Source organism: Nerophis ophidion, linkage group LG28 (genome assembly GCF_033978795.1).
Source record: "Nerophis ophidion isolate RoL-2023_Sa linkage group LG28, RoL_Noph_v1.0, whole genome shotgun sequence".
Classification (NCBI taxonomy): Eukaryota; Metazoa; Chordata; class Actinopteri; order Syngnathiformes; family Syngnathidae; genus Nerophis; species Nerophis ophidion.
Genome location: NC_084638.1, coordinates 5,254,066 through 5,281,087, shown reverse-complemented (window position 1 = coordinate 5,281,087; position 27,022 = coordinate 5,254,066). Strand labels below are relative to the sequence as shown.

General features: G+C 42.2%; 1 protein-coding gene across 1 annotated transcript; it reads left to right on the top strand.

The window, feature by feature from the left end:
* Positions 1-5,843: 5,843 nt before the first annotated feature.
* Positions 5,844-19,950, top strand: pwwp2a (PWWP domain containing 2A). Its single transcript, XM_061891168.1, has 2 exons — positions 5,844-6,726; positions 17,650-19,950. Exons 1-2 carry the CDS (start codon positions 5,891-5,893, stop codon positions 19,280-19,282), a joined length of 2,469 nt encoding a protein of 822 aa, XP_061747152.1. The 5' UTR covers positions 5,844-5,890; the 3' UTR covers positions 19,283-19,950.
* Positions 19,951-27,022: the final 7,072 nt, after the last annotated feature.

The following is a 27,022-nucleotide window of genomic DNA, read 5'->3' as shown; positions in this document are numbered from 1 at the left end:
AAATTGAAAAAAGGCACTCAATTTTTCCCTGCACTCTTCAGCATCTACATGCTGCCGCTGGGTGACATCATACGCAAATACGGTGTTAGCTTTCACTGTTATGCTGATGACACCCAACTCTACATGCCCCTAAAGCTGACCAACACGCCGGACTGTAGTCAGCTGGAGGCGTGTCTTAATGAAATTAAACAATGGATGTCCGCTAACTTTTTGCAACTCAACGCCAAAAAAACGGAAATGCTGATTATCGGTCCTGCTAGACACCGAACTCTATTTAATAATACAACTCTAACATTTGACAACCGAACAATTAAACAAGGCGACACGGTAAAGAATCTGGGTATTATCTTCCACCCAACTCTCTCCTTTGAGGCACACATTAAAAGCGTTACTAAAACGGCCTTCTTTCATCTCCGCAATATCGCTAAAATTCGCTCCATTCTGTCCACTAAAGACGCTGAGATCATTATCCATGCGTTTGTTACGTCTCGCCTCGACTACTGTAACGTATTATTTTCGGGTCTCCCCATGTCTAGCATTAAAAGATTACAGTTGGTACAAAATGCGGCTGCTAGACTTTTGACAAGAACAAGAAAGTTTGATCACATTACGCCTGTACTGTATATACCTTTATATACATATATACATACATATATACCTGTACTGTATATACCTTTATATACATATATACATACATATATACCTATACTGTATATACCTTTATATACATATATACATACATATATACCTATACTGTATATACCTTTATATACATATATACATACATATATACCTATACTGGCTCACCTGCACTGGCTTCCTGTGCACTTAAGATGTGACTTTAAGGTTTTACTACTTACGTATAAAATACTACACGGTCTAGCTCCATCCTATCTTGCCGATTGTATTGTACCATATGTCCCGGCAAGAAATCTGCGTTCAAAGGACTCCGGCTTATTAGTGATCCCCAAAGCCCAAAAAAAGTCTGCGGGCTATAGAGCTTTTTCATTTCTGGCTCCAGTACTCTGGAATGCCCTCCCGGTAACAGTTCGAGATGCTACCTCAGTAGAAGCATTTAAGTCTCACCTTAAAACTCATTTGTATGCTCTAGCCTTTAAATAGACTCCCTTTTCAGACCAGTTGATCTGCCGTTTCTTTTCTTTTTCTTCTATGTCCCACTCTCCTTTGTGGAGGGGGTCCGGTCCGATCCGGTGGCCATGTACTGCTCGCCTGTGTATCGGCTGGGGACATCTCTGCGCTGCTGATCAGCCTCCTCTTGGGATGGTTTCCTGCTGGCTCCGCTGTGAACGGGACTCTCGCTGCTGTGTTGGATCCGCTTTGGACTGGACTCTCGCGACTGTGTTGGATCCATTATGGATTGATCTTTCACAGTATCATGTTCTCATAGTCATTATTGTCACCGACGTCCCACTGGGTGTGAGTTTTCCTTGCCCTTATGTGGGCCTACCGAGGATGTCGTAGTGGTTTGTGCAGCCCTTTGAGACACTAGTGATTTAGGGCTATATAAGTAAACATTGATTGATTGATTGATTGATTTGATATGCCATTGATATTTTTTTATTATTATTATTATTAGAAAACTCGGTTTTGCATGTCACTATAGAGTTATATAAGCCTTGCTTGTTCAATATTCAATGCAAAACTTGTTTGGGTCCCTATTAAAAGGTTCATTTGTTCAACCTCGGCCCGCGGCTTTGTTCAGTTTTAAATTTCGGCCCACTCTTTATTTGACTTTGACACCCCTGCCCTGCTCTAGTGGATCATTCACACTTTTTACAACAGAAAAAGGAGATGTGTAAGCCATGTACGACATAATAAAACCTGTTGGAATGGCATCAAATACAATGGCAAATTGTTTGGGGGTCACAGGTATTTTAAAATGGTTGAGAAATTCTCGGTAGTTAAAAAGTTGACCTTCCTTATTGAAAAGCCGACTCACTAAAATAATGTTATTGTTGAACCAATTTTTAATGTTCCAGATGAAATATTTGGTAGGAGAAAAAGTGTGCTTGTATGTAAGAGTCCATGCTAGAAGGGCTTGTTTGTGGAAGTTTAAGAGCGCAACAGGAATTTTCAATCAATCAATCAATGTTTATTTATATAGCCCCAAATCACAAATGTCTCAAAGGACTGCACAAATCATTACGACTACAACATCCTCGGAAGAACCCACAAAAGGGCAAGGAAAACTCACACCCAGTGGGCAGGGAGAATTCACATCCAGTGGGACGCCAGTGACAATGCTGACTATGAGAAACCTTGGAGAGGACCTCAGATGTGGGCAACCCCCCCCCCTCTAGGGGACCGAAAGCAATGGATGTCGAGCGGGTCTAACATGATACTGTGAAAGTTCAATCCATAGTGGCTCCAAGACAGCAGTGAGAGTCCCGTCCACAGGAAACCATCTCAAGCGGATCAGCAGCGTAGAGATGTCCCCAACCGATACAGGCGAGCGGTCCATCCTGGGTCCCGACGAGCGGTCCATCCTGGGTCTCGACTCTGGACAGTCAGTACTTCATCCATGGTCATCGGACCGGACCCCCTCCACAAGGGAGGGGGGGACATAGGAGAAAGAAAAGAAGCGGCAGATCAACTGGTCTAAAAAGGAGGTCTATTTTAACAATGTTATAATTACACAATAGTAAAAATTTTAGGCCTCCAAGGTTAGAAAATACATGATGAGGAATAAAGTTCCAAATTGAGGTAAGGGCTTTCAAGTAGTGTCTTATCCAATTAATTTTAAAAGTGTTTAGTGTAGTGAAATCAAGGAAGTTTAGACCACCCTGATTGTAATTGCTCATTATAACAGGTTTCTTAATATAATGAATTTTGTTTTTCCAAATAAAGTCAACCAGTATTTTGTCAATAGTTTTACATATTTTTTGGGTAACATCTAAAGCAGGGGTCACCAACCTTTTTGAAACCAAGAGCTACTTCTTGGGTACTGATAATGCGAAGGGCTACCAGTTTGATACACACTTAAATAAATGGCCAGAAATAGCCAATTTGCTCAATTAACCTTTAATAAATAAATCTATATATATAAAAAATGGGTATTTCTGTCTGTCATTCCGTCGTATATTTTTTTTCCTTTTACGGAAGTTTTTTGTAGAGAATAAATGATGAAAAAACACTTAATTGAACGGTTTAAAGGAGGAGAAAACAGGGGAAAAAAATGAAAATACAATTTTGAAACATAGTTTATCTTCAATTTCGACTCTTTAAAATTCAGAATTCAACCAAAAAAAAGAAGAGAAAAACTACCTAATTCGAATCTTTTTGAAAAAATAATTTATGGAACATCATTAGTACTTTTTCCTGATTAAGATTAATTTTAGAATTTTGATGACATGTTTTAAATAGGTTCAAATCCAATTTGCACTTTGTTAGAATATCTAACAAATTGGACCAAGCTATATTTCTAACAAAGACAAATCATTTCTTCTAGATTTTCCAGAACAAAAATTTTAAAAGAAATTCAAAAGACTTTGAAGTAAGATTTAAATTTGATTCTACAGATTTTCTAGATTTGCCAGAATATTTTTATTTTATTTTAATTATAATAAGTTTGAAGAAATATTTCACAAATATTCTTCGTCAAAAAAACAGAGGCTAAAATGAAGAATTAAATTAAAATGTATTTATTATTCTTTACAATAAAAAAAATAAATTTACTTGAACATTGATTTAAATTGTCAGGAAAGAAGAGGAAGGAATTTAAAAGGTAAAAAGGTATATGTGTTTAAAAATCCTAAAATCATTTTTAAGGTTGTATTTTTTCTCTAAAATTGTCTTTCTGAAAGTTATAAGAAGCAAAGAAATAAAAAAAACCAAATTAATTTATTTAAACAAGTGAAAACCAAGTCTTTAAAATATTTTCTTTGATTTTAAATTTCTATTTTGAGTTTTGTCTCTCCTAGAATTAAAAATGTCGAGCAAAGCGAGACCAGCTTGCTAGTAAATAAATACAATTCAAAAAATAGAGGCAGCTCACTGGTAAGTGCTGCTATTTGAGCTATTTTTAGAACAGGCCAGCGGGCGACTCATCTGGTCCTTACGGGCGACCTGGTGCCCGCGGGCACCGTGTTGGTGACCCCTGATATAAAGAAATAGCTGCATATGTAAGCCTGTAGATACCTTCTGCTTTGGAAAGCAAGGTTCTGCCTTTTAGGATAAATCTCTCTGTAGCCATTGGTTAAATCTTTTTTTAGTTTTTTCTACAATTGGATTAAAGTTCAAGACTGATCTAGAACTCTGATTTTTAGTGATAAGTATTCGTAGGTAATTAATACTATCCTTAACTGGAATTTGACATATAGACCTCATTTCACATCTCTTCACACCCATCAGTTCACACTTAATCACAAGCAGATTTTTTTTTTTTTTTGGAGTGGAAAGCTTTATCCAGTTGTTGATTGATAGAGTATGTCTATTAGGGGTCACCAACGCGGTGCCCGCAGGCACCAGGTAGCCCGTAAGGACCAGATGAGTCGCCCGCTGGCCCGTTCTAAATATAGCTCAAATAGCAGCACTTACCAGTGAGCTGCCTCGATTTTTTAAATTGTATTTATTTACTAGCAAACTGGTCTGGCTTTGCTCGACATTTTTAATTCTAAGAGAGACAAAACTCAAATAGAATTTGAAAATCCAAGAAAATATTTTAAAGACTTGGTCTTCACTTATTTAAATAAAATCATTAATTTTTTTTTACTTTGCTTCTTATAACTTTCAGAAAGACAATTTTAGAGAAAAAATACAACCTTAAAAATGATTTTAGGATTTTTAAACATAAATACCTTTCTACCTTTTAAATTCCTTCCTCTTCTTTCCTGACAATTTAAATCACTGTTCAAATAAATGTATTTTTTTTATTGTGAAAAATAATAAATACATTTTAATTTAATTCTTCATTTTAGCTTCTGTTTTTTCGACGAAGAATATTTGTGAAATATTTCTTCAAATTTATGATTAAAATTCAAAAATATTATTCTGGCAAATCTAGAAAATCTGTAGAATCAAATTTAAATCTTATTTCAAAGTCTTTTGAATTTCTTTTAACATTTTAGTTCTGGAAAATCTAGAAGAAATAATGATTTGTCTTTGTTAGAAATATAGCTTGGTCCAATTTGTTATATATTCTAACAAAGTGCAGATTGGATTTTAACCTACTTAAAACATGTCATCAAAATTCTAAAATTAATCTTAATCAGGAAAAATTACTAATCTTTTTTAAATTTTTTCAAAAAGATTCGAATTAGCTAGTTTTTCCCTTCATATTTGTCGGTAGAATTTAGAATTTTAAAGAGTCGAAATTGAAGATAAACTATGTTTCAAATTTTGATTTTTTTCTTGTTTTCTCCTCTTTTAAGTGTTTTTTCATCATTTATTCACTACAAAATACCTTCCGTAAAAGGAAAAAAAATGTACGACGGAATGACAGACAGAAATACCCATTTTTTTTATATATACAGATTTATTTATTAAAGGTAAATTGAGCAAATTGGCTATTTCTGGCAATTTATTTAAGTGTGTATCAAACTGGTAGCCCTTCGCATTAATCAGTACCCAAGAAGTAGCTCTTGGTTTCAAAAAGGTTGGTGACCCCTGATGTATATGAAAAGAAACAGTATAAAACAAAATCATCGTCACATATATAAAATAGAAAATCAGATAAATAGAGAATATCAAGCAGATGTTTTGTTCCTCGTTGACGTCATCATACTTCCTCCTCTAAAACCCGCCGATTGGTTGCTTTCAGTCCCTCATTTGATTGACAGCTTCGACAGCCACTCACGGGCCGTTTGCTGACTTACTGTTTGTAGATGGAGGGGGGCGGGACGACGCAGGTTCGGTTGCACAGCGGAAGAAAATGGCGGCCGTGGCCACCGAGCCAGGAGCTGCGGCGATTCTCACAACAACGACGACCGACGAGGGCTCCCCGGAACTGGGCCCCGCGTTCTCGGGACGCGCGGTAGCCTCCGAGGAGAAGGACGGGGCGCCGGAGCTGGACCCGGTCGTGGAGCTGTCTATCCCGCTATCGGGCGATGAGAACGGGGAGGAGCGCCGCCATGTCAGGCCGGAGCACGAGCCCGGGGCGGGAAAAGTCCTGTGTGAAAAGGCCACAAACGACGAAATAATGAATAACTTCCAGCTGGACCGAGTCGGCACCGAGCGGTTCTCCCCGGGAGTACCGGGGAGTCCGGAAGCGGCTTGGAACATGGCGGCGTGCCGCAGCATCACCGCGCAGACCTCCGCCGTTTTCCTGCACTCCTATCCGGCCCCCCCGCCCGGTACCGAGGCCGGACTGTCCCTGGCGGAACCGGCGGAACCGACCACGGACCGCGTCCAGACTGCGGGCAGGGAACGAACCTACACGGCTTTGGTCCAACCCGAGCTTAGCCCTCAAGACGGTACCGGTGGTCCCGAGCCTGGTTCTGGTGAAACGCAGTTTTGCGGCTTGCGAGAACCGCCTCCGCCGTGCCGTTCCCCGAAGCTGGAGGTCTACCCCGAAGATGTCTCCGCGCGGTCGGGAAAGGCCGAAGCGGAGGCCGCCCGCGGTGCTCCGCGGCTGGGCTGCGTGCAGGACCTGAGCCTCGGCTCCGAGGTCCGGGTCTCCTTGGACCACGTCATCGATGACGCGCTGGTTGTGTCGTTCCGGGTGGGCGAGAAGGTGTTCTCAGGGGTCCTGATGGACGTCTCCAAAAGGTAAATTCGTGACGTCATTGAATATTAATTAATAAAATACATCATAATAATTTATTTTTCATATTTCATTGGAGCGCTAATTGATTTAAAACCTATTCTCACTCCTGCGCTTACCAAAGGCTTGCGATAAAAGTAAGCATGCGCTAATTATTTGAAAACATCTTTTCACTCCGGCACTTACCAAAGGTATGCAGTAAAAATTTGAGTGTGATGTAAGCTTGGACCTTAAAGGCCTACTGAAATGAGATTTTCTTATTCAAACGGGGATAGCAGGTCCATTCTGTGTCATTCTTGATCATTTCGCGATATTGCCATATTTTGGCTGAAAGGATTTAGTAGAGAACATCTACGATAAAATTTGGTGCTAAGAGAAAAACAATAAATACATTTTAATTTAATTCTTCATTTTTGCTTCTGTTTTTTCAACAAAGAATATTTGTGAAATATTTCTTCAAACTTATGATTAAAATTCCAAAATATTCTGGCAAATCTAGAAACTGTAGAATCAAATTTAAATCTTATTTCAAAGTATTTTGAATTTCTTTTAACATTTTTGTTCTGGAAAGGCATGCGGTAAAAGTAAGCATGCGCTAATTATTTGAAAACCTCTTCTCACTCCGGCACTTACCAAAGGTATGCAGTAAAAATTTGAGTGTGATGTAAGCTCGGACCTTAAAGGCCTACTGAAATGAGATTTTCTTATTCAAACGGGGATAGCAGGTCCAATCTATGTATAAAATTCGCAACTTTCGGTGCTAAGAGAAAAATAATAAATACATTTTAATTTAATTCTTCATTTTTGCTTCTGTTTTTTCAACAAAGAATATTTGTGAAATATTTCTTCAAACTTATGATTAAAATTCAAAAATATTCTGGCAAATCTAGAAACTCTGTAGAATCAAATTTAAATCTTATTTCAAAGTATTTTGAATTTCTTTTAACATTTTTGTTCTGGAAAGGCATACGGTAAAAGTAAGCATGCGCTAATTATTTGAAAACCTCTTCTCACTCCGGCACTTACCAAAGGTATGCAGTAAAAATTTGAGTGTGATGTAAGCTCGGACCTTAAAGGCCTACTGAAATGAGATTTTCTTATTCAAACGGGGATAGCAGTTCCAATCTATGTATAAAATTCGCAACTTTCGGTGCTAAGAGAAAAATAATAAATACATTTTAATTTAATTCTTCATTTTTGCTTCTGTTTTTTCAACAAAGAATATTTGTGAAATATTTCTTCAAACTTATGATTAAAATTCAAAAATATTCTGGCAAATCTAGAAACTCTGTAGAATCAAATTTAAATCTTATTTCAAAGTATTTTGAATTTCTTTTAACATTTTTGTTCTGGAAAGGCATGTGGTAAAAGTAAGCATGCGCTAATTATTTGAAAACCTCTTCTCACTCCGGCACTTACCAAAGGTATGCAGTAAAAATTTGAGTGTGATGTAAGCTCGGACCCTAAAGGCCTACTGAAATGAGATTTTCTTATTCAAACGGGGATAGCAGGTCCAATCTATGTATAAAATAATATTGCCATATTTTTGCTGAAAGGATTTAGTAGAGAACATCCACGATAAAGTTCGCAACTTTTGGTCCAAAATAAAAAAGCATTGCCTGTACTGGAAGTAGCAGACGATGTGCGCATGACGTCACGGGTTGTGGAGCTCCTCACATCCGCACATTGTTTACAATCATGGCCACCAGCAGCGAGACTGATTTGGACAGAGAAAACGACGATTTCCCCATTTATTTGAGCGAGGATGAAATATTCGTGGATGAGGAAAGTAAGAGTGAGGCTCTAAAAAAAGAGAAAAACCCTTCCTCTATCGGAAGTCGCAGACGATGATGTCACATTGTTTTTAATGGGAACCTCCAACAAAAAGTGTTTTTCAGACCGAGAAAACGACAATTTCCCTATTAATTTGAGCGAGGATGAAGGATTCGTGTTTGAGGATATTGATTGCGACGGACTAGAAAAGAAAAAAAAGTTACAAAAAATAAATGCGATTGCAGTGGGACAGATTCCGATGTTTTTAGACACATTTACTAGGTTAATTCTGGGAAATCCCTTATCTTTCTATTGTGTTGCTAGTGTTTTACTGAGTTTAAAGGGGAACATTATCACAATTTCAAAAGGTTTAAAAACAATAAAAATCAGTTCCCAGTGGCTTGTTGTATTTTTTGAAGTTTTTTTCAAAATTTTACCGGTCTGGGAATATCCCTAAAAAAAAAGCTTTAAAGTGCCTTTTTTTCGCTCTCTGCGAAGACGCTGTTCATTTTCCTGTGACGTCATACAGTGTTGCCAATACAAACAAACAATGGCGAATAGCACAGCAAGATATAGCGACATTAGCTCGGATTCAAACTCGGATTTCAGCGGCTTAAGCGATTCAACAGATTACGCATGTATTGAAACTGATGGTTGGAATATGAAAGTATTGAAGAAGAAACTGAAGCTATTGACGCTATTCAGAGCCATAGCATGGCCGAATAGCTGCGTTAGCATCGCCGGTAAAATGTGCGGACCAAACGATCAGGACTTTCGCAACTTGTGACACTGAAGCAACTTAAATCCTTCGATTGGTAAGTGTTTTTTTCGCATTAAATGTGGGTGGAAGGAAACGCAAGGTTATCCATACATATCTGCGCCATGTCTGCTTTAGCACTGCCGGTAAATAGCATGTTAGCATCGATTAGCTGGCAGTCAACATCAACAAAACTCACCATTGTTAATTCGTTGACTTTATAGTTGCAAATGCATCTGCAGGTTATCCATACATCTCTGTGCCATGTCTGCTTTAGCACCAGCGGTAAATAGCATGTTAGCATCGATTAGTGTAGCATGTTAGCATCGATTAGCTGGCAGTCACGCCGCGACCAAATATGTCTGATTAGCACATAAGTCAAGAACATCAACAAAACTCACCTTTGTGATTTCGTTGACTTTATCGTTGGAAATGCATCTGCAGGTTATCCATACATCTCTGTGCCATGTCTGTCATCGCCGGTAAAATGTGCAGACACTCCGGCACATTCAATGGGGGTCTGGCGGCAGACACTTTCGCATCTTCGGGCCAGTGGTGCAACTTGAATCCCTCCCTCTTAGTGTTGTTACACCCTCCGACAACACACCGACGAGGCACGATGTCTCCAAGGTTCCAAAAAATAGTCGAAAAAACGGAAAATAACAGAGCTGAGACCCAATGTTTACAATGGGTTGAAAATGTAAATGGCGGCTGTATTACCTCGGTGACGTCACGTTCTGACGTCATCGCTACAGAGCGATAAACAGAAAGGCGTTTAATTCGCCAAAATTCACCCATTTAGAGTTCGGAAATCGGTTAAAAAAATATATGGTCTTTTTTCTGCACCATCAAGGTATATATTGACGCTTACATAGGTTTGGTGATAATGTTCCACTTTAATATTACCTGATAGTCGGAGGGGTGTCTCCACGGGTGTCTTGACGCACAGTGTCTCAGGGAAGTCGACGGCAGCTATGGACGGCACAAGCTCAGCTTTTCTCCGGTAAGAACTGACTTTTCAACCACAATTTTCTCACCGAAACCTGCTGGTTGACATGTGGTCGGGATCCATGTTTTCTGATCCATAGTAAAGTTTCACACACTCACATTCACACACTAGGGCCAATTTAGTGTTGCCAACCAACCTATCCCCAGGTGCATGTCTTTGGAAGTGGGAGGAAGCCGGAGTACCCGGAGGGAACCCACGCATTCACGGGGAGAACATGCAAACTCCACACAGAAAGATCCCGAGCCTGGATTTGAACCCAGGACTGCAGGAACTTCATATTGTGAGGTGTCTGTCTATCATTGTTGGCCCTGCGATGAGGTGGCGACTTGTCCAGGGTGTACCCTGCCTTCCGCCCTATTGTAGCTGAGATAGGCGCCAGCGCCCCCCGCGACCCCGAAAGGGAATAAGCGGTAGAAAATGGATGGATGGATAGTAAAGTTTCACCACCAGGAATTTTAAACAAGGAATCACCGTGTGTTTGTGTGGCTAAAGGCTAAAGCTTCCCAACTCCGTCTTTCTCCATTATTAATTGAACAAATTGCAAAAGATTCAGCAACACAGATGTCCAAAATACTGTGTAATTATGCCGTTAAAGCAGACGACTTTTAGCTGTGTGTGTGTGCAGTGTTCATACTTCCTAAAACCCTGTGGCGTCCTGCGTACACGTCATCATTACACGACGTTTTCAAGACGAAAATCCCGGGAAATTTAAAATTGTAATTTATTAAACTAAAAAGGCCGTATTGGCATGTGTTGCAATGTTAATATTTCATCATTGATATATAAACTATCAGACTGTGTGGTGGCTAGTAGTGGGTTGCAGTAGGCCTTTAAAAGCCTACTGAATAGCTCTTAATCTTCTTCCCTTTATGCGATTTCAAATTACCAGTATTGAAATCAGTCTCCTCCATTTTGAAAATGACGACAGGGGACTTGTCACTCGTGACAAGGCGAGTTTGACCAGGCAGTAATACTAAGAATGCGCTAATTATTTTGGGAAGCGAGTTTGACCTGGCAGTAATTCAAGGCAGGCGCATACTATACTCAAGGAAATACGGTAACTCTTTCACCTTAGCTCAGGGGTGTCAAACTCACTTTAGAACAGTGGTTCTTAACCTTGTTGGAGGTACCGAACCCCACCAGTTTCATAAGCACATCCACCGAACCCTTCTTTAGTGAAAAATAAAATGTTTTTTTTTTAAATTCAAAACAAAGTTATATGTTTTTGGGAACACTTTAGTATGGGGAACATATTCTAAGTAACAAAGACTTATTTTAAAAGGGTTAGGGCCAGGGTTAGAGGGTTAGGGTTATATATAAGGCAGGGGTTCTTAACCTGGGTTCGATCGAAACACACCCGACTCATCGTGTGAATAAAAACTTCTCCCTAACGGCGCATTACAGATACGGCAACAGCAGAAGTCACTGATTTGCAAGTGGGTAATTTGTTGTGAGTTCATGCACTGTGTTGGTTTTGTTGTTTGAACAAGGTGTTGTTCATGCACGCTTCATTTTGTGCACCTGTAAAAAAACATGGTAACACTTAAAGTGGGTCAAAAAAGTATTTAGTCAGCCAGCGATTGTGCAAGTTCTCCCACTTAAAATGATGACAGAGGTCTGTCCTTTTCATCATAGGTACACTTCAACTGTGAGAGACAGAATGTGGAGAAAAAAATATCCAGGTATTTACATTGTAGGAATTTTAAAGAATTTATTTGTAAATTATGTTGGAAAATAAGTATGTGGTCAACCACTCAAAGCTCTCACTGATGGAAGGAGGTTTTGGCAAAAACCTCACGATACATGGCCCCATTCATTCTTTCCTTAACACGGATCAATCGTCCTGTCCCCTTAGCAGAAAAACAGCCCCAAAGCATGATGTGTCCATCCCCATGCTTCACAGTAGGTATGGTGTTCTTGGGATGCAACTCAGTATTCTTCTTCCTCCAAACACGACGAGTTGAGTTTATACCAATAAGTTATTTTTTGGTTTCATCTGACCACATGACATTCTCCCAATCCTCTGCTGTATCATCCATGTATCCTTTTTGGTATCAACTCAACTCGTCGTGTTAGGAGGAAGAAGAATACTGAGTTGCATCCCAAGAACACCACACCTACTGTAAAGCATGGGGGTGGAAACATCATGCTTTGGGGCTGGTTTTCTGCTAAGGGGACAGGACATTTCTATTTACAAGAAAAATCCATGGATTAACCGCACAGTTTTATAAGAGGCAGGGTTCAAAACTTAAGTCTTGGGAAATAAGTAGCGGCAAAACATATGTTTGGTGAAGAAAGGATGAGTAACCAACCCAGATCACAAACGCCAAACCTCATTAATAAGTTGTGGCAACGTTCCGTACACATCGCCTGCTGCATGGTAACTCAGTCACGGCACTTGTGTGAAGGACGTTGTGTTGCACTTTCAAAATAAAAGCAACATCAACTATGTCTGTCCTCCGGTGTATACTTTTTGTGTCAGGACAAATTTCTTCACTTGCGTCATTCTCACCCCTGCGGGCATGCCTTTTTAAGGGGGCGTCGCTTAGAGTAGGACGGGGCTTAGAATGGTCGTGTCGTAACGTGTCTGCGGTCTTCAGCTAGATGTAGGCCTCGGGCAATATTCGGTAAGTCAATTCACCACGATGAATAAAAATACAAATGTGGTCAGTAACTTTTCTAGCGTCCGTAGTCACCATATACCCATGTTGTTATGGCTCCAAGAGGCAGAACGGTCACTCTGAGCAGCGACTGCAGGCGTTTGTACTACATGCACATAAAGTAATGATAATATCTGTAAAATTGTCCATGGTTAGAAATACCGTGTCACATTAAAATGTTTGAAAAAGCATGACTGATAACCACACGTTGATGCAATTATGTAGGGTCTAGCTTCAACATGAACAAGAGACAATGTGTTTTCCCATTTAAGAAAGGTCATACTCCTATCTAAACTAGGGGCGTAACGGTACGTGTATTTGTATTGAACCGTTTCGGTACAGGGGTTTCGGTTCGGTTCGGAGGTGTACCGAACGAGTACACATGCTAGCAGCGACCGGGCTAGGACAACATGTAAAAGCCAGAGCTGGAAGACCCTCCTGCCTCGTTAAGATCTCCTGTTTGAGAACACTTTGGCTGCGCGATACAACAATGGAGGATGGAGGTTTGCTGACATTGTTCAGCAGCCGCTTCTGACAACACGTCAAACATGTGTTGCACCTTTCCAGCTCCCAGACCGTAGTTGAGGAGCGCAGGGGAGACACTCCTCCAGGGCTGATGTATTCACGGGGGCAACACCCTTCACTCTACCCAGTAACGGGTCTCCACAGCTCCAGACTCCAGGGTAAATGAAGAGTCCGGCGATTAGTTGCAAATCGTGGCTTTATTGAGGTCTTGCACACAGCCAATCCAATAAAACACTAGCCACTCCCCGCACTCAGCTACCGCTCCCTCACCTCGCTCGCCCGCACACTCACCTCACATGCTGTCACATATTAAAGGGCCACACACACACACATACGCTACTCTCATAACACATGCTAACCAATTTGAAGTGTCACCACCGCATTTAAGCAGCCTCCCCTCGGCGAGTCAGGCAGGGCTAAAGCAATAACGAATGTTTTTATAGCAGCAGATTTAAGTCCATATTGCATTAAAAAACTAAATTTTGACCCACTTCTATGGTGGAAGAACAATGAGTCCATATATCCTCTTACTGCCAAGTTAGCCAGGCTGGGTGGGAAAAGAAAAGTTAATCTGAGGCTGAGTTGAATTGAAACTTTAATGTTGAACTTTTTATATGTAGAAGAAACGTTTTGACATTTTATTTAGTCTGTGCAACAACTTGAGGCAGTTTAATGTTGATTAACGTGGACCCCAAATTAAACAAGTTGAAAAACTTATTGGTGTGTTACCATTTTGTGTTCAATTGTACGGAATATGTACTGTACTGTGCAATATATTTATACAAATCTCAATCAATCAATCAAAAAAAAGGACTTTATACTTTATACTAAGTTTTCTTCTTCCTCCAAACACGGCGATTGGAATTTATACTAAAACGGATACATGGATGATATAGCAGAGGATTGGGAGAATGTCATGTGGTCAGATGAAACCAAAATAGAACTTTTTGGTATGAACTCAACTGGTCGTGTTTGGAGGAAGAAGAATACTGAGTTGCATCCCAAGAACACCACGCCTACTGTGAAGCATGGGGGTGGAAACATCATGCTTTTGGGCTGTTTTTCTGCTAAGGGGACAGGACGATTGATCCGTGTTGAGGAAAGAATGAATGGGGCCATGTATCGTGAGATTTTGGGCCAATACCTCCTTCCATCAGTGAAAGCTTTGAATACTTATTTTCCAGCATAATTTACAAATAAATTCTTTAAAATTCTTACAATGTGAAGTCCTGGATTATTTTTTCACATTCTGTCTTTCACAGTTGAAGTGTACCTATGATGAAAATGACAGACCTCTGTCATCATTTTAAGTGGGAGAACTTGGGCTATATCTGAATATGTTTTGCAGCACTAGACCCTGAACAGAATAAGCGGTAGAAAAAGAGTGGATAATTGTGTCTGCCTCCATGTATCGACCCTGTGTTTCCTCCCTGGTGATGTAGTGACGATTTAAAGAGACTAGTGTTATTTTGGTACCGGTGCCTTTCGATACTTTTCTATATAAAGGGGACCACGAAAAATGGCATTTTTGGCGTTATTTTAACAAAATATCTTAGGGTAGATTAAACATATGTTTCTTATTGCAAGTTTGTCCTTAAATAAAATTGAACATACAAGACAACTTTTCTTTTATTAGTAAGTAAGCAAACAAATGCTCCTAATTTAGTCTGCTGACATATGCAGTAACATATTCTGTCATTTTATCTTTCTATTATTTTGTCAACATTATTAAGGACAAGCGGTCGAAAATGAATTATTAATATACTCGTTCATTTAATGTCGGTATCTGGTTACTTTCTCTTTTAACACATTCTATCTACACTTCTGTTAATATGTAATAATCACTTATTATTCTGTTCATTGATACTTTGCATAAGTTTTGGATGATACCACTAATGTGGGTATCAATCCGATACCAAGTCGTTATAGGATCATATTTTTCCTGAGTTTATAAACATAATATGGACTTAAAAAAAGATTTTGTGACGCTAAAAAATATAGATGTAATCACAGTTTCGACAAGATACGCTCTTATACTTAGTATCATTACAGTGGATGTCAAGTGTAGATCCACCAATGGCGTTTGTTTACATTCAGGTACGGCGCCGGTGAGCTACGGTATGGAGTGAAGCAACTTTAGCTATTCCTCGTCCTGCAGGGATGATACTTGGAAGAAACTTACTTTATTCGTCGCCATGGAGGCGATGATTAGTGATTTAGACGTAGCTACAACACTGCGGATGGATGTTAGCTGCTAGCTAGCTAGCCGTGTCTTAAGCGTCAATATATACCTTGATGTTGCAGAAAAAAGACCATATGTTTTTTTAACCCATTTCCGAACTCTAAAAGGGTGAATTTGGCGATTTAAACACCTTTCAATTGATAGCCTGTCGGAGCGATGACACACCAAGTCAAATCAGCTCTGTTATTTTCCGTTTTTCCGACTGTTTTCCGTAGCTTGAAGACATCATGCCTCGTCGGTGTGTTGTCGGAGGGTGTAACAACACGATCAGTGACGAATTCAAGTTGACTTACGTGGAGTGTGCTAATCAAACATATCAATGGTCACGGCATGATAATCGATGCTAACATGCTATTTAGTCCAGCTGTATGTACATATTGCATCATTGTGCCTCATTGTAGCTATATTTGCATCCAGCCTTTTCCTCCACCCACATTTAATGCCAAACAAACACATACCAATCGACGGATTCAAGTTGCACCAGTGGTCAAAATATGCGAAAGTCCCTCGTTTGTTCTGCACACTTTGCCGACGATAGCGGTGCTACGACAGAGATGGCACAGAGATGTTTGGATGTCCTGCGACACTCAAAGCAGATGCATTTCCAATGATAAAGTCAACGAAATCACAAAGGTGAGTTTTGTTGATGTTATTGACTTATGTGCTAATCAGACATATTTGCTCACGGCATGACTGCAAGCTAATCGATGCTAACATGCTATTTAGTCCAGCTGTATGTACATATTGCATCTTTATGCCTCATTTGTAGCTATATTTGCATCCAGCCTTTCCCTCCACCCACATTTAATGCCAAACAAACACATACCAATTGACGGCTTCAAGTTGCACCAGTGGTCAAAATATGCGGACCGACGATAGCGGTGCTACGACAGAGATGGCACAGAGATGTGTGGATATCATGCGACACACAAAGCAGATGCATTTCCAATGATAAAGTCAACGAAATCACAAAGGTGAGTTTTGTTGATTTTATTGACTTATGTGCTAATCAGACATATTTGGTCGCGGCATGACTGCAAGCTAATCGAAGCTAACATGCTATTTAGGCTAGCTCTATATACATATTGCATCATTATGCCTCATTTGTAGCTATATTTGCATCCAGCCTTTCCCTCCACCTACATTTAACACCAAACAAACACATACCAATCGACGGATTCAAGTTGCACCAGTGGTCAAAAGATGCAATCGTTGGTTAGGTCCTTGTTGCCGCTGTCTGTCGTGATAGCTTCAGTTTCTTCTTTAATTTCGTTTTCGCTATCTGCCTCCACACTCCAGCCATCCGTTTCAATACATGCGTGATCTGTTGTATCGCTTAAGCCGCTGAAATCCGAGTCTGAATCCGAGCTAATGTCGCTATATCTTTCTTTTCTATCTGCCATGTGTTCGTATTGGCATCACGCAGTGACGTCACAGGCAAATGGACGGGTGGATATATCGATGGTGAAAATCAGGCACTTTGAAGCCGTTTTTCGGGATATTGCGTGATGGGTAAAATTTAGGAAAAAAAACTTCGAAAAATAAAAAAAGGCCTCTGGGAACTGATTTTTATTGGTTTTAACCCTTCTGAAATTGTGATAATGTTCCCTTTTAAAGCACCTGGGGTTTCAGTGTTACAACTTCACCTTTATTGTTAGTTTTCAAGCCAAAATGCGTCCGTTCTCCCTTTTCTGTCTACATACCGTGTCTGCTTGTAAGTACTCAGTGATTGTGTACTGCCGAACATGCTCCTCTGCATGTAAAACAGCAATGACACAATGTGAACATTGTCTTCTTCTTGTTCAAAGGACAAGAAGAAGAAGAAGAATTAGTCCTAAGGTTTGTCAGAGGTTCAACATAATAAAAGTATTCCAGACAAAAATACACTTTTAACCCCTTTATTTTGAAAGCTTTGTGAATGTTTGAGTTTGAGTCTGTAAGGTTCTCATGTTGTGTGTGCAGGTTCGGACCGTACGGTATTCCCATCACTCCGACGTCTGTCAAGACCGAAAACAACCATGAAGCGTCCCCGAAGCAGGAAGTGGCCAACGGGGACACGCCTTCTTTCCCGTGGACCGCCAAGCCGCCGCCGCTGTTCCAGGATGGGGCGCCATACCCCCCTCCCCTTTTCATCAGAGACACCTACAACCAGGCGTTACCTCAGCCCCCGCCTCGTAAGATCAAGCGACCGAAGCGGCGGTACCGTTACGAGGAGCCGACTTCCATCATGAACGCCATCAAGCTCCGCCCCCGCCAGGTGCTCTGCGACAAGTGCAAGGGCGTGGTCACGTCGGCAGGGCGCCGGGGGCCTGTGGACTTAAGGGGCGAGGAGGCGTTACGGCGACGGAGGCCGGCTGAAGTACCGATGTCTTCTGAGCTCAAACGACTCCGGAGCGACGACAAGGGAGGACGCGGCGGAGCTTCGGATCGCCGCGCACCATCAGGGATACGGCTGTCAACGTCGTCGTCGTCATCCTCCGGTCGCATTCTGAGGGGCGTGGCTTCATCCCCGACATCGCCAAGCCCCATGCGTCTCAAGCTGAACTCTAAGAAGGTTCTGGCCAAAGGACCCTCAGTGGAGCGCTCCAAGGCGCGCCAGGTTCTCAAGAAGCTGGCAAGGAACTCGCAACCGGCGCCGCTTCGGAGCTCCAAAGACGAGAACCAGAACCAAGATGGCGCCAAGGCCATGACCCGAGCTGCTGCCTTACAGAACCACAACCAGAAGGTCCACTTCACCCGCCGCCTGCAGCACCTTAAGTCCGCCCTGGTCTCCCCCACCTCGCAGTCCGCGCTGCCGCCTCGAATGCGTGTCAAACCGCAAAGGTATCGCACCGATGACGCTCAGGCTCCCCCTTCTTCCTCGCCTCCGAAACTCACCGCTCGCTCCTCAACCTCAAGCCCCCCCCCTGCAGTGAACCCACTCCAGGCCCCGCCCCCCTCCCGCTGTCCCACGCCACTGCCCTCTAATTGTGTTGCGGTGGAGACGCCGGCTGAGACCAAGGAGGCTCCTCCTCCTCCTCCTTGCAGCGTTGCACAGACAGTAGACCTCCCCCCTCCCGAAGACCCGCCCCTTTTAGTGCCTCCTTGCCCCTCCTCCTCCTGTCCGCCAAACGCTTGCGTGGAGACGCGGGTCGGCGGCGAGGTGGAGGAAGACGAACGAGGCGAACTGAAAAGGCGCCGCAAGTCTTCCACGTCGTCCTCCTCCTCTTCCTCGTCTTCGTCGTCGTCCTCGGTCTTTTCCAAGTCCGTGTCCAAGTGTTTGCTCCCCGACGGTCGCACGGTGTGCGTGGGCGATATCGTCTGGGCCAAAATCTACGGGTTCCCCTGGTGGCCGGCGCGCGTGCTCGGCATCACGGTGGCGAGGCGCGCCAACGCCGTCCTGGCCGTGCAGCAGGAAGCGCGGGTGTCTTGGTTCGGCTCGCCCACCACCTCCTTCCTGCCGCTCTCGCAACTCTCGCCCTTCCTGGAAAGCTTCCAGTCACGCTTCGACCGAAAGAGGAAGGGACCGTACCGCCGCGCCATTTCAGAGGCCGCCAGCGCCGCCAAACAACTGACGCCCGAAGTGCGCGCGCTGCTCACCCAGTTCGAGACGTAGCAGGAGCTCGGGCCACGCCCCCCTCGCCATGCCCCTTGTTTGGTTCCTCCTTTACGTCAAGTGACGGGACGTCTTGGTTTCAGCTTCGGGTCCCCGTTGGACCTCAAAGTCAATGCGCTCGCTAAGCAACGACGGGCGACTTGTCTCCATGTGGTTTTTGATTCCTGGTTCTATAGGACTTCTGGTCCGTCTCGCTGGTCCGGTTGGTTTGTCCTGTGATGGTTCCCGAGCACATTGAGACTAAAAACTGATCAAAGCTGTGAAACGCTCCTTTTCAAAACTGAGGTCAGGGTCCGAGACAAGGTTTCATCTTTTAGTGTGGTTGACCCAGTCCTGGATCAGGTCCAGGCGGTTCCTGGACTCGTTTGAAGTCTAAGTCTGTCCAGTCCACGGGATTGGCTCATTAAGAACTTATTTTTTAATTCATTCAATGTTGTGACGTCCCCCCCCCCCCCCCCCCCCCCGTCCCTGTTTGCCAGTCCCAGACCCTCAGTCCCTCGGATCCTGACGACGGTGGTGTCTTTTCCCCCTTTCGGTTTGTCTTCTTCTTGACTTTCCCCCCCGTCTGTTTGCAGATCAGAGATTGTGAACAAAAAGGATTTGTGTAAATGTTCTTTTTTTTTGTTTCTGATGTTTAAAATCTTAATAAAAGATTTCTTTGAATTGTCTTCACTCGATCTTTTGTCTTCTCCTGTGCTGGACTTCCTTCCGGAATTTGCAAACATAGTGTACTCCCTGGGATCGGTAGGTCGTGAGTTCAAACCCCTGGCCGAGTCATACCAAAGACTATAAAAATGGGGACCCATTACCTCTCAGCATCAAGGGGTTGGAATTGGGGGCTAAATCACCAAAATGTTTCCCGAGCGTGCCCACCGCTGCTGCTCACTCCTCCCCCTCACCTCCCAGGGGATGGATCAAATGCAGAGGGTCATTTCACCACACCGAGTGTGTGTGTGTGTGTGACTATCAGTGATACTTTAACTTTATTACTATTAGCTATCCCCGCACACCACTGTATTTATTAGGTTTGCCTTTTCTTTGGCTCACCCCTATTATGTTATTCATTTTCTCTACCTTCAGGGGAAAAAAAATCTTGACTTGTATGTTGTTTAGGGAACAGTTGGTAATGATTATGTGCAGTAAAACCTTTCATGAACTCAACTCACCTTAATGTGTGCTCCTTAGAGAGCCGTTAAGGTTTTGGTTTACAGTGGAAACGACCAAAAATTAAGGTTTTGTTTAACGCATACGTTTGTCTAAATATGGCCAAGGACCTGCATTATTGTTTGTTTCCTGCACATTGTTTTCGTCACTAAAGGAAAAATATAAACTGGGAGAGAATCCCTCTGACATTTTAAAAAGTACGGGACTGTCTCAGAAAATTAGAATATTGTGATAAAGTCCTTTTATTTTCCGTAATGCAACTAAAAACATGAGAACGTCATACATTCTGGAATTATTACACATCAACTGAAATATTGCAAGCCTTTTATTATTTTTAAAATGGCTGATTATGGCATACCGCATTTTTACTTGGTCCGAGGAAATATTCTAATATTTTTTAGATAGGATTTTTGAGTTTTCTTAAGCTGTATGCCATGATCAGCAATATTAAAATAATAAAAGGCTTGCAATATTTCAGTTGATCTGTAATAAATCCAGAATATGTGACATTTAGAAAATAAATGACTTCATCACAATATTCTAATTTTCTGAGACAGTCCTGTATTTTTGATTTTTTTTTTTTTTTTTGGAGTGGTCAGCTTGAAGCGTCCTTCTGTCTCCGACTCCCTTGTCATCATGTAAATTAAGTGCCCGTCTGTTGGTTTTAGGCATTGTTTTCTCTAAAGGACAAAATCTAATCTACGGGAGATAAATATGTGTGGAGTTTATTTTGAGTCCCCAGCTTGAAGCGTCCCTCTATCTCCGACTCCCTTGTCATGAGACATAAGTGCCTGTTTTGTGGTTTTAGGCATTGTTTTCTCTAAATATGGCCAAGGACACACATTATCGTGGGTTTCCTGGACGTCATCTTCATCACTAAAGGACAAAATATAATCTACGGGAGATAAATATGTGGGTTTTTTTTTTTAGTCCCCAGCTTGAAGCGTCCCTCTGTCTCTGACTCCCTCGTCATTTAACATACTGTAAGTGCCTGTCTGTTGGTTTTAGGCATTGTTTTCTCTAAATATGGCCAAGGACACACATTATCGTGGGTTTCCTGGACGTCATCTTCATCACTAAAGGACAAAATCTAATCCACGGGAGATAAATATGTGTGGAGTTTATTTTGAGTCCCCAGCTTGAAGCGTCCCTCTATCTCTGACTCCCTCGTCATGAGACATAAGTGCCTGTCTTGTGGTTTTAGGCATTGTTTTCTCTAAATATGGCCAAGGACACACATTATCGCGGGTTTCCTGGACGTCATCTTCATCACTAAAGGACAAAATCTAGTCTGCGGGAGATAAATATGTGTGGGGTTTTTTTTTTAGTCCCCAGCTTGAAGCGTCCCTCTATCTCCGACTCCCTCGTCATGAGACATAAGTGCCTGTCTTGTGGTTTTAGGCATTTTTTTCTCTAAATATGGCCAAGGACACACATTATCGTGGGTTTCCTGGACGTCATCTTCATCACTAAAGGACAAAATCTAATCTGTGGGAGATAAATATGTGTGGAGTTTATTTTGAGTCCCCAGCTTGAAGCGTCCCTCTGTCTCTGACTCCCTCGTCATTTAACATACTGTAAGTGCCTGTCTTTTGGTTTTAGGCATTGTTTTCTCTAAATATGGCCGAGGACACACATTATCGTGGGTTTCCTGGACGTCATCTTCATCATTGAAGGACAGAATCTAATCTGCGGGAGATAAATATGTGTGGGGTTTTTTTTTTTAGTCCCCAGCTTGAAGCGTCCCTCTATCTCCGACTCCCTCGTCATGAGACATAAGTGCCTGTCTTGTGGTTTTAGGCATTGTTTTCTCTAAATATGGCCAAGGACACACATTATCGTGGGTTTCCTGGACGTCATCTTCATCACTAAAGGACAAAATCTAATCTGCGGGAGATAAATATGTGTGGAGTTTATTTTGAGTCCCCAGCTTGAAGCGTCCCTCTATCTCCGACTCCCTCGTCATGAGACATAAGTGCCTGTCTTGTGGTTTTAGGCATTTTTTTTCTCTAAATATGGCCAAGGACACACATTATCGTGGGTTTCCTGGACGTCATCTTCATCACTAAAGGACAAAATCTAATCTGCGGGAGATAAATATGTGTGGGGTTTTTTTTTAGTAACCAGCTTGAAGCGTCCCTCTATCTCCGACTCCCTCGTCATGAGACATAAGTGCCTGTCTTGTGGTTTTAGGCATTTTTTTCTCTAAATATGGCCAAGGACACACATTATCGTGGGTTTCCTGGACGTCATCTTCATCACTAAAGGACAAAATCTAATCTGCGGGAGATAAATATGTGTGGGGTTTTTTTTTTAGTCCCCAGCTTGAAGCGTCCCTCTATCTCCGACTCCCTCGTCATGAGACATAAGTGCCCGTCTTGTGGTTTTAGGCATTGTTTTCTCTAAATATGGCCAAGGACACACATTATCGTGGGTTTCCTGGACGTCATCTTCATCACTAAAGGACAAAATCTAATCTACGGGAGATAAATATGTGTGGGTTTTTTTTTTTAGTCCCCAGCTTGAAGCGTCCCTCTATCTCCGACTCCCTCGTCATGAGACATAAGTGCCTGTCTTGTGGTTTTAGGCATTTTTTTCTCTAAATATGGCCAAGGACACACATTATCGTGGGTTTCCTGGACGTCATCTTCATCACTAAAGGACAAAATCTAATCCGCGGGAGATAAATATGTGTGGAGTTTTTTTTTTAGTCTCCAGCTTGAAGCGTCCCTCTATCTCCGACTCCCTCGTCATGAGACATAAGTGCCTGTCTTGTGGTTTTAGGCATTGTTTTCTCTAAATATGGCCAAGGACACACATTATCGTGGGTTTCCTGGACGTCATCTTCATCACTAAAGGACAAAATCTAATCTACGGGAGATAAATATGTGTGGGGTTTTTTTTTAGTCCCCAGCTTGAAGCGTCCCTCTATCTCCGACTCCCTCGTCATGAGACATAAGTGCCTGTCTTGTGGTTTCAGGCATTGTTTTCTCTAAATATGGCCAAGGACACACATTATCGTGGGTTTCCTGGACGTCATCTTCATCATTGAAGGACAATATCTAGTCTGCGGGAGATAAATATGTGTGGGTTTTTTTTTTTAGTCCCCAGCTTGAAGCGTCCCTCTATCTCCGACTCCCTTGTCATGAGACATAAGTGCCTGTCTTGTGGTTTTAGGCATTGTTTTCTCTAAATATGGCCAAGGACACACATTATTGTGGGTTTCCTGGACGTCATCTTCATCACTAAAGGACAAAATCTAGTCTACGGGAGATAAATATGTGTGGGTTCTTTTTTTTAGTCCCCAGCTTGAAGCGTCCCTCTATCTCCGACTCCCTTGTCATGAGACATAAGTGCCTGTCTTGTGGTTTTAGGCATTTTTTTCTCTAAATATGGCCAAGGACACACATTATCGTGGGTTTCCTGGACGTCATCTTCATCACTAAAGGACAAAATCTAGTCTGCGGGAGATAAATATGTGTGGGGTTTTTTTTTTAGTCTCCAGCTTGAAGCGTCCCTCTATCTCCGACTCCCTCGTCATGAGACATAAGTGCCCGTCTTGTGGTTTTAGGCATTGTTTTCTCTAAATATGGCCAAGGACACACATTATCGTGGGTTTCCTGGACGTCATCTTCATCACTAAAGGACAAAATCTAATCCACGGGAGATAAATATGTGTGGAGTTTATTTTGAGTCCCCAGCTTGAAGCGTCCCTCTATCTCTGACTCCCTCGTCATGAGACATAAGTGCCTGTCTTGTGGTTTTAGGCATTGTTTTCTCTAAATATGGCCAAGGACACACATTATCGCGGGTTTCCTGGACGTCATCTTCATCACTAAAGGACAAAATCTAGTCTGCGGGAGATAAATATGTGTGGGGTTTTTTTTTTAGTCCCCAGCTTGAAGCGTCCCTCTATCTCCGACTCCCTCGTCATGAGACATAAGTGCCTGTCTTGTGGTTTTAGGCATTTTTTTCTCTAAATATGGCCAAGGACACACATTATCGTGGGTTTCCTGGACGTCATCTTCATCACTAAAGGACAAAATCTAATCTGTGGGAGATAAATATGTGTGGAGTTTATTTTGAGTCCCCAGCTTGAAGCGTCCCTCTGTCTCTGACTCCCTCGTCATTTAACATACTGTAAGTGCCTGTCTTTTGGTTTTAGGCATTGTTTTCTCTAAATATGGCCGAGGACACACATTATCGTGGGTTTCCTGGACGTCATCTTCATCATTGAAGGACAGAATCTAATCTGCGGGAGATAAATATGTGTGGGGTTTTTTTTTTTAGTCCCCAGCTTGAAGCGTCCCTCTATCTCCGACTCCCTCGTCATGAGACATAAGTGCCTGTCTTGTGGTTTTAGGCATTTTTTTCTCTAAATATGGCCAAGGACACACATTATCGTGGGTTTCCTGGACGTCATCTTCATCACTAAAGGACAAAATCTAGTCTGCGGGAGATAAATATGTGTGGGGTTTTTTTTTTAGTCTCCAGCTTGAAGCGTCCCTCTATCTCCGACTCCCTCGTCATGAGACATAAGTGCCTGTCTTGTGGTTTTAGGCATTGTTTTCTCTAAATATGGCCAAGGACACACATTATCGTGGGTTTCCTGGACGTCATCTTCATCACTAAAGGACAAAATCTAATCTGCGGGAGATAAATATGTGTGGAGTTTATTTTGAGTCCCCAGCTTGAAGCGTCCCTCTATCTCCGACTCCCTCGTCATGAGACATAAGTGCCTGTCTTGTGGTTTTAGGCATTTTTTTTCTCTAAATATGGCCAAGGACACACATTATCGTGGGTTTCCTGGACGTCATCTTCATCACTAAAGGACAAAATCTAATCTGCGGGAGATAAATATGTGTGGGGTTTTTTTTTAGTAACCAGCTTGAAGCGTCCCTCTATCTCCGACTCCCTCGTCATGAGACATAAGTGCCTGTCTTGTGGTTTTAGGCATTTTTTTCTCTAAATATGGCCAAGGACACACATTATCGTGGGTTTCCTGGACGTCATCTTCATCACTAAAGGACAAAATCTAATCTGCGGGAGATAAATATGTGTGGGGTTTTTTTTTTAGTCCCCAGCTTGAAGCGTCCCTCTATCTCCGACTCCCTCGTCATGAGACATAAGTGCCCGTCTTGTGGTTTTAGGCATTGTTTTCTCTAAATATGGCCAAGGACACACATTATCGTGGGTTTCCTGGACGTCATCTTCATCACTAAAGGACAAAATCTAATCTACGGGAGATAAATATGTGTGGGTTTTTTTTTTTAGTCCCCAGCTTGAAGCGTCCCTCTATCTCCGACTCCCTCGTCATGAGACATAAGTGCCTGTCTTGTGGTTTTAGGCATTTTTTTCTCTAAATATGGCCAAGGACACACATTATCGTGGGTTTCCTGGACGTCATCTTCATCACTAAAGGACAAAATCTAATCCGCGGGAGATAAATATGTGTGGAGTTTTTTTTTTAGTCTCCAGCTTGAAGCGTCCCTCTATCTCCGACTCCCTCGTCATGAGACATAAGTGCCTGTCTTGTGGTTTTAGGCATTGTTTTCTCTAAATATGGCCAAGGACACACATTATCATGGGTTTCCTGGACGTCATCTTCATCACTAAAGGACAAAATCTAGTCTACGGGAGATAAATATGCGTGGGGTTTTTTTTTTTAGTCTCCAGCTTGAAGCGTCCCTCTATCTCCGACTCCCTCGTCATGAGACATAAGTGCCTGTCTTGTGGTTTTAGGCATTGTTTTCTCTAAATATGGCCAAGGACACACATTATCGTGGGTTTCCTGGACGTCATCTTCATCACTAAAGGACAAAATCTAATCTACGGGAGATAAATATGTGTGGGGTTTTTTTTTAGTCCCCAGCTTGAAGCGTCCCTCTATCTCCGACTCCCTCGTCATGAGACATAAGTGCCTGTCTTGTGGTTTCAGGCATTGTTTTCTCTAAATATGGCCAAGGACACACATTATCGTGGGTTTCCTGGACGTCATCTTCATCATTGAAGGACAATATCTAGTCTGCGGGAGATAAATATGTGTGGGTTTTTTTTTTTAGTCCCCAGCTTGAAGCGTCCCTCTATCTCCGACTCCCTTGTCATGAGACATAAGTGCCTGTCTTGTGGTTTTAGGCATTGTTTTCTCTAAATATGGCCAAGGACACACATTATTGTGGGTTTCCTGGACGTCATCTTCATCACTAAAGGACAAAATCTAGTCTACGGGAGATAAATATGTGTGGGTTCTTTTTTTTAGTCCCCAGCTTGAAGCGTCCCTCTATCTCCGACTCCCTTGTCATGAGACATAAGTGCCTGTCTTGTGGTTTTAGGCATTTTTTTCTCTAAATATGGCCAAGGACACACATTATCGTGGGTTTCCTGGACGTCATCTTCATCACTAAAGGACAAAATCTAGTCTGCGGGAGATAAATATGTGTGGGGTTTTTTTTTTAGTCTCCAGCTTGAAGCGTCCCTCTATCTCCGACTCCCTCGTCATGAGACATAAGTGCCCGTCTTGTGGTTTTAGGCATTGTTTTCTCTAAATATGGCCAAGGACACACATTATCGTGGGTT

Bases quoted from the DNA above. Each gene is read 5' to 3' on its own strand.
- pwwp2a (XM_061891168.1), top strand. From the start codon at position 5,891: ATGGCGGCCGTGGCCACCGAGCCAGGAGCTGCGGCGATTCTCACAACA. The intron at 6,727-17,649 runs GTAAATTCGTGA...TTGTGTGTGCAG, and splicing joins CTGATGGACGTCTCCAAAAG to GTTCGGACCGTACGGTATTC.